The following is a 7,514-nucleotide window of genomic DNA, read 5'->3' on the forward strand; positions in this document are numbered from 1 at the left end:
CCAAAAAAAAAAAAGGATTTCACTTTAAAAAAAAATTTTTTTTTTGGTTCTGTTATAATGTGCTATGCTCAAAGGAGAGAAACTAAGGAAAATGAGAAATCACCTCTTGGGGGACAGCTATGCTACAATAAGATTTTCATTTTTAAGAGTATAACAAGAAATTGGGACCAGCAGTTAGTGTAATGGCTATGTTGCTGGACCTCCATGTAGTCGACCGAGGTTAGAGTCCCGGACCCGGCGGCTTGAACTCACGCCAGGGGCGTGTGCGTGTGTGCCCAAGATCCTGAGAGAATGGAGGAGAAGGAATTGCGGCGTGGCCATCCCCCTGGGGGGTGATTTCTTGCTTTCTGTCTCTGTCTCTCTCTGTCTTTCTGGCGAGTGCACGCACCCTATAGCAAAAACTTCTCCCAAAAAAAAGAGTATAACAAGGAATCAAACTTGTTATTGCGTGTAATTTTCATTACAATAGAAGTTCACTTCTAACAGTATATAAGAGATATTTCCTAGACTAGTCAAATAGGGAATGGGGGTCTCGAAAGAGTTTATGAGAGGGCCAGTAGATGGCCTAGAGGTTAAGGCAGCTGGATTCTACGTGAACTATCCAACTGCATAGTTCGAGTCCCAGACCTGGTGGCTTAAAAAGAAGAAAAAAAAGTCAGGCATCTCTTCTCATTATCAAAAACCCTAGTGCCAGTGCTAATCATTTCTCTCCTAGACACATCAACAAATGACCTCTTCACTGGTGTCACTACTACTAAACTGAATCCTAGTACTCCAGTAAACTTCCTAAAATTTAAATGTGACCATGCTGCTCATCTGCAAAAAATTATTTAAAAGATCTCTAGGTTTTTTCAAGAAAACATTCAAATTGGCTTACACAGTAAGTTCCTGCCAATATCTCTAAAGTCCATCTCTAATATACACATGTTCTTTGGCTCCAGCCAATCTATGTAGTCTAGACAAAGAATTATTCTCTATACCCCTTCTCTCTGTCTCTACACGTGACGTAAACCTAGTCAAGGTATTCCCCAACAAACTCGGAATACAAATTCTGATCTAAAGTATTGACTTCAACCAGAAAACCCATCCCTGTATTCACAGACTGGTTCAGATGGCTATTGTCAATGCTCACATAAATTCTCTACCAGGCCAGCAGGTGGCATAGAGGTTAAGGTAGCTGGGTCACACAAGGCCAATTGCATGGACCCTGTGCCTTGAGAAACACAATGGGTATATGAGCATGCATGCCCAAAAAGAGAAGGGACTGCAGGGTGATCATTCACCCCAGGGGTGGCGAAAAAACTAAAAAAATTCTCTACCTAAATGTTTCCTATCAATTACACTTACTCATAGGTCTTCCCCATTATCAGACTCCAAGAAAACAGCACTTTGCATGGGAAATACATTCAACAACTACTGTCTGAAGAAACGAATAGGGAGTAAATTTATATTTTTTTTTAAGGTTTTTTTTTTGAGAGGTTTTTGCTATAGGGCGCGTGCGCTCGCCAGACAGACAGAGAGAGACATAGAGACAGAAAGCGAGAAATCACCCCCCAGGGGGGATGGCCACACCACAATCCCTTCTCCTCCATTCTCCTCTTGGGATCTCGGGCACAGACGCACACGTGCCTGGCATGAGTTTTAAGCCACTGGGTCCAGGACACAAACTGCGGTCGACTACATGGGAGTCCAGCGACATAGCCATTACGCTAACTGCTGGTCCCTAAATGCATATTTTGGTAAAATTATTCTAGTAATAACGAACTCGCTTCTTTGACTAGAATAGCCAATGGGCAAATCTTTTGTCACAAAATAACAATAATGGCCTGGCTCCTTGGCACAGTGGTAAATCACTGTACAAGAGGAGATGGATTCCAAATGGTCGGGACCAGCAGTTAGCGTAATTGCTACGTCGCTGGACTCCCACATAGTTGACCGTGGTTCGCGTCCCAGACCCGGTGGATTAAAACTCACGCTGGGCACCTGTGCGTGCATGCCCAAGATCCCAAGAGGAGAATGGAGGAGAAGGGATTGCGGAGTGGCCATCCCCCCTGGGTAGTGATTTCTCGCTTACTTTCCCTCTCATTGTCTCTGTCTCTCTCCAATGAGCACCTGTGTTCTATGGCAAAAACCTTAAAAAAAAAAAAAAAAAAGAGATGGATTCCAAATGGTGACAGCTGTTTGAATCCCATGCCCAGTCAATCTGAAACATGCTGGGCACTCTTGCGAGTGTTCAAGAGCCAATGGGCTGGAAGGCTGGAGGAAGGGGATCTTGACATGACAAGACTCTGTGGTGGATGCTCCTTTCTCTCTCATTCTCACTCTATTAGAAACAAAGTGAAAAAATGTTTTTTTGTTTCTTTGGAGGTTTTTTTTTTGAAGCGTTTTTGCTATAGGGCACATGCGCTTGCCAGAAAGACAGAGAGAGAAAAAGTGAGAAATCACCCCTTGGGGGGGATGGCCATGCTGCATTTCCTTCTCCTCCATTCTCCTCTCAAGAGCTTGGGCACCCACGCAGACGTGCCTGGCGTGAGTTTAAGCCACTGGGTCCAGGACTCGAACTGCAGTCGGCTATGTGGAGTCCAGCAACATAGCCACTATGCCAACTGCTAGTCCAGAAAAAGTTTTTAATAACAATGAAGGTTGGCCCCAAAAACTAGTGGTTAAGGGAGCTGGATCCCATATAGTCAACTATGGTTCAAATCCTAGACCCAGCGACTTAAAAAACATACTAAATGGAGCCAGCAGGTAGAGTGGTAATTGAGGTGCTGGACTCCCACATGATGGACAGCAGTTCAAGTCCTGGACCTGGTGGCTTGCTTTCTCACTTTCTTTCTCCCTCTCTGGTCAAATAAATAATAATGATAAATTAAAAATAGAATTAAATACAGAATTCTTTTTTCTTATAAGAATTACGGATTTCATTTTATTTATCCATTCAATCATTTTCATTCAACCAGAGAAAGACAAACACATAGAAGGAAAGTGAAAAAGCAAGCTAACAGGCCTGGGACTTGAACTGTGGTCAGCCATGTGGGAGTGTCCAGTGCCTTAATCACCATACCACCTGCCAGCCCTAAATACATAATTCTTAAATAAATAAACAAGTACATGCGTGCCTGACCAAAATCCTAGCAGAAGGGAGAAACGGAGAAGGTATTGTAGGCAAGACTTCTTCCCATTGAGAGGTGTCCCCTCCACCCCTTTCCCTGTCTCTCTGGCCAGCACTCCTGTCTTATTTTCTAGCAGATCATACTCACCCAAAACCCTTATAACCTTGTCTCTTTCTATCCATGAATCAAAAACTGACTTTGTAACTAACTGTAAATTTGTTTAAGGGCACAGGTCTGTCCTTTGTGAAAATGGGCAAATGACATACACAGTAAACTATATTACTTAAAAATAATTATCAAGCCAGCATTACAGCTCAGGGTTAGAACGGTATAAAGAAGACTAGATCTTCATGGCCAACCTCACTTTGAATCCTGATCTCAGCAGCTTGAAGAATACTCTAGTCATGTATGCGTGTACCTCAGATCCTAAGAGATGGAGAAATGGAAGAAAAAAAATTGTGGAGTGGCCAGGCCACACTGGAGGGTAGAGGGGTACTTTCTCTCTCTCCTTCTCTCTCTCATTTGCATGCATACACACCCATGACATAAAGAAAAAGCTTCAAATTTTAAAAAATAAGTAATTCTCTCTATTTCCTCACCAAAGCCTTCTAGCCAATGGAAGTTCCTATTCTACCATTACTACCTCTTTCAAATAAAATGTTTCCTTCCTCTGCCTATTCTTTTTTTAAGAATTAATTTTTCTTATTATTTTTTTAATTATTTAATTTTATTTATTCATTCATTTTTTTTTTTTTATTTGATGAGAGAGACTGAGAGAGGGAAAGTGAGAAAGCAAGCCACCAAGTCCAGGACTCAAACCTTGGTTGGCCATGTGGGAGTGTCCATTGCCTTAACTACCACGCCACCATTATTTTTTAACTTGCCATAGGGCAAGTAAGCTTACCAGAAAGAAAAAAAAAAAAGAGAGAAAGAAAATAAACAAGCTGCTAGGTCCAGGATTCCATTGCGGTTGGTCATGTGGGAGTCCAGCACCTTAATTACTATGCCACCTGCTGGTCCCCTCTACTTATTCTTTCTTTCTTTCTTTTTTATTTAGAGAGAGAGGTTCTTTTTTTTTTTTTTGGAGAGGTTTTCACTATAGGGCGCGTGCGCTCGCCAGACAGACAGAGAGAGACAGAGAGACAGAAAGCGAGAAATCACCCCCCAGGGGGGATGGTCACGCTGCAATCCCCTCTCTTCTATTATCCTCTCGGGATCTTGGGCACGCACGCACACGCGCCTGGTGTGAGTTTTAAGCCACCAGGTCCGGGACACGTACCGCGGTCGACTACATGGGAGTCCAGCGACATAGCCATTACCTAACTGCTGGTTCCCGAGAGAGGTTTTTTTGCTATAGGGCATGTGCACTTGCCAAAGAAAGAAACAGACAAAATGAGAAGTCATCCCCCCAAGGAGGGATGGCCATAACACAACCCCTTTTCTCCACTCTCCTCTCGGGATCTTGAGCACGTCCACACATGTGCCTGGTGTGAGTTTTAAGCCACTAGGTCCAGAACTTGAACCACAGTTGACTACGTGGGAGTCCAGTGACTGTAACCATTACACTATCTGCTGGTCCCTTTTCTTTTCTTTTCTTTTCTTTTCTGAGAGAGAATGTTGCTATGGGGTGCGTACATTCGCCGGAGAGACAGAAAGCAAGAAATCGCCTCCCAGGGTGGATGGCCACGCTGCAATACCTTCTCTTCCATTCTCCTCTCAAATTTGGACACCCTCCCTAGCACCCAGTGTGAGTTTGAAGCTGCTGGGTCTGGAGCTCAAACCTCAGTTGACTACATGGGAGTCTAGAAACATAACCATTACACCATCTTCTGGTCCTACCTCTACCTATTCTTTAATTCACTGTTTAGCCACTGTCGAGGAAATAAGAGTGGAAGGCTAGTCTGGTCACCTCTAAAGACAAGGAGTTGATTCAAGAAAAGTCCTGAATTAAAACACAATCATTGGGGGCCGGTAGGTAGCGTGGTGGTTAAAGGTGCTGAACTCCCACATGGTTGACCATGGTTCAAATCCCAGACCTGGCAGCTTGCTTTCTCGCTTTCCCTTCCTCTCTCTTTCTCTCTCTAGTCAAATAAAAAATAATAAGAAAAAGAATTAAAAAAAAAAAAGAATAAATAATTCTTTAAAAAAAAAAAACAAATATTGGGGCTGGCAGGGGGAATGGGGGTTGAGGGCGCTGGACTCCCATATGGTCAACACCAGTTTGAATCCCGGACCTGGACACCTGCTTTCTCACTTTCTTTCTCTCTCTCTGTTACTCTCTGATCAAATTACAAATTGGCAGGTGACATGGTGGTTAAAGGTGCTGGACTCCCACATGAACGATCACAGTGTGAGTCCTGGACATGGTGGCTTGCTTTCTCACTTCCCCTCCCTCTCTGTCTCTCTCTAATCAAACTGGAAATTAATCATAATAAAGTTCAATAAAATATTTCTTTAAAAAAAAAAGAACAATCATCTCCATTCTTGCTCATAGTCTTGCGGTAAAACCAAATTATAGTCCTTGATTTAAAATGTCCCACAAAGGAAGTGGACAAGAGCAATCTGCATGGAATTTTGAGGAGAGCTAAAAATTACAATGCATTCCATGAGGTCAATGATCCAGAGGGTAACTGAAATGATTCTGTCCAGAAAAGAACCTACCAGGTATAGATAGGTAGCAACTACTATGACTTCCTCTCACCTTGCCTTTCCTCCCTCCCTTTTTTTCTCTTCACTCCAGCCTAGCACTTACATTTCCTTTAATAAGGGATAGGCATCAAATTATGAATACACTGACAGATTGAAAGCAAAAACGTATATACTGTGCCTTAGACAACTTGAAATACTTATCAAACAATCTGCATCTGTTGTATCAAGCAATAAAGAAATTTCGAACTGTCATTCATCTCCTTAAAAAGCTGAAACATAACTGGCATAATTTTTACCATTAAAAGCTATATACTCTTGGCTCACTCAACCAGCACAGAACAGGAAGGAATGAAGAACAATGCACTAGAGGAACAGAATGAGAAAAGGTATCAAAGAAATAACTGTAGTGATGTCTTTTGTGATTAAAGAACCCAAAATTCAACTCATTCTTCACAAAAATTATAGAACCCCCACCTCAAAAAGGGGGGGGGAATTACATACATTTAGAAGCATGTTCAATTATTTCATCTGTCTACAAGTGCACAGAACTTTCAAGCCCAAGTCTATTTCTTTAAACTAGAGATGCCCTGGCCTCTCCTGCCCGAAATTCCTTTGTGGAGCCTGGGAATTGGTATGTTTTGCTTAAAAAGTTCCCCAGAGACTGTTAGCCAGCCAGGTTTGCCGGAAGTGCTACACACCTTTTCAAGAAAGGCTCCTTCTGATCCTTCCTGACACTCTAACAGTCTATTAAGATCCCTTTCTACAATATGCCAAATCGAAAAGCATCAGGGCACCTCTCCGAATCCTTTTAATGTTTTCCCTCATTTTTAACCCATTCCCTGTAACAGAAATCTTCCTTATCTCCACCCTAGTCGTAACCAAGTAATAAGCAGAAGGTAAAACAAAGGAAAACTATCACTTCAATACCCGGAAATCCTGTCAGTTCTAACACGGGCGAGAAGAAACCTCATTCCAGGCCATTCTAATGTACTCTTAATTTTAAATGAAACACTTTTCAAGGGCAGTCTGTGAGGCAGGGTTCATTGAGGGTTCTTGGGTCGAGAAGCGATGACCAAGGTTCTGAACGGAAGAGAAAAACTTTGAGGGCGCGCTGGTCCCGGAGCGGGGCGCGGGCCCGAGCGGCACCTGGGCGGGTGTGACACTCGACACTCAGCCTTCACGCGGGTTGCTAGGAAACAAAAAGGCTCCACGTTCCCTGCGATTCCTCCCACCCTGGCCGACAGGCCAGGGCCTCCAGGGCCTCAGGACGCCCCAGGGGCGGGCCTGGCTACTACCTCGGGGCACGAAAACAGGAGCACCCGGTGCGGGGAGCTCGGGCGGAGGGGGCCGCGAGGAGAGCCGGCCCCCAGCTTCGCGAGGGCAGCCCGGGGCTCCGCCAGGCCGCAGCGGGGGACACTGGGCCGGATGCGGGGCCTAAACGACCACCCGGCTCCGCGCGGGGAGGGGGCGTCTACTCACACGTGCTGACAGGCCGCGGTCCGCACGGGCGTCTTGAGCACCTCCTGACAGACCGGGCAGTAGAAATCATCTTCGGTGTACGACGTGGCCGCGGAGAGCTCCTCGGCCATGGCGCGGGTGGTGGAACAAGGTGATGGCGGCAGCGGCCGAGGTGGCGGCGGCAGCGGCCCGGGGCCCGACTCCCTGCGCGAACCCAAGGGGGAGGGGAATCGCGTCAGGAAGCGGCTCCAGCCAGCAGGGGGCGGGGCGCGGGGGGGGGCCGAACGCGGAGAA

At 45.1% G+C, this 7,514-nt stretch overlaps 1 protein-coding gene across 4 annotated transcripts in view; it reads right to left on the reverse strand.

The window, feature by feature from the left end:
- Positions 1–7,462, reverse strand: part of RNF138 (ring finger protein 138) — a 32,297-nt gene extending 24,835 nt beyond the window's left edge. Inside the window, exon 1 of one of the 4 annotated variants that reach the window (XM_006150564.3) lies at positions 7,242–7,462. In XM_006150564.3, coding sequence (XP_006150626.1) covers positions 7,242–7,351 — 110 coding nt within the window. In that variant the 5' untranslated portion in view covers positions 7,352–7,462. Of the gene's footprint in view, positions 1–6,689; positions 6,925–7,241 lie in introns of those variants that run through there. The other 3 variants (XM_006150566.3, XM_006150563.3, XM_006150565.2) reach the window with 3 other exon arrangements.
- Positions 7,463–7,514: the final 52 nt, after the last annotated feature.

Source organism: Tupaia chinensis, unplaced genomic scaffold (assembly GCF_000334495.1).
Source record: "Tupaia chinensis unplaced genomic scaffold, TupChi_1.0 Scaffold000290_1, whole genome shotgun sequence".
NCBI lineage: Eukaryota > Metazoa > Chordata > Mammalia > Scandentia > Tupaiidae > Tupaia > Tupaia belangeri.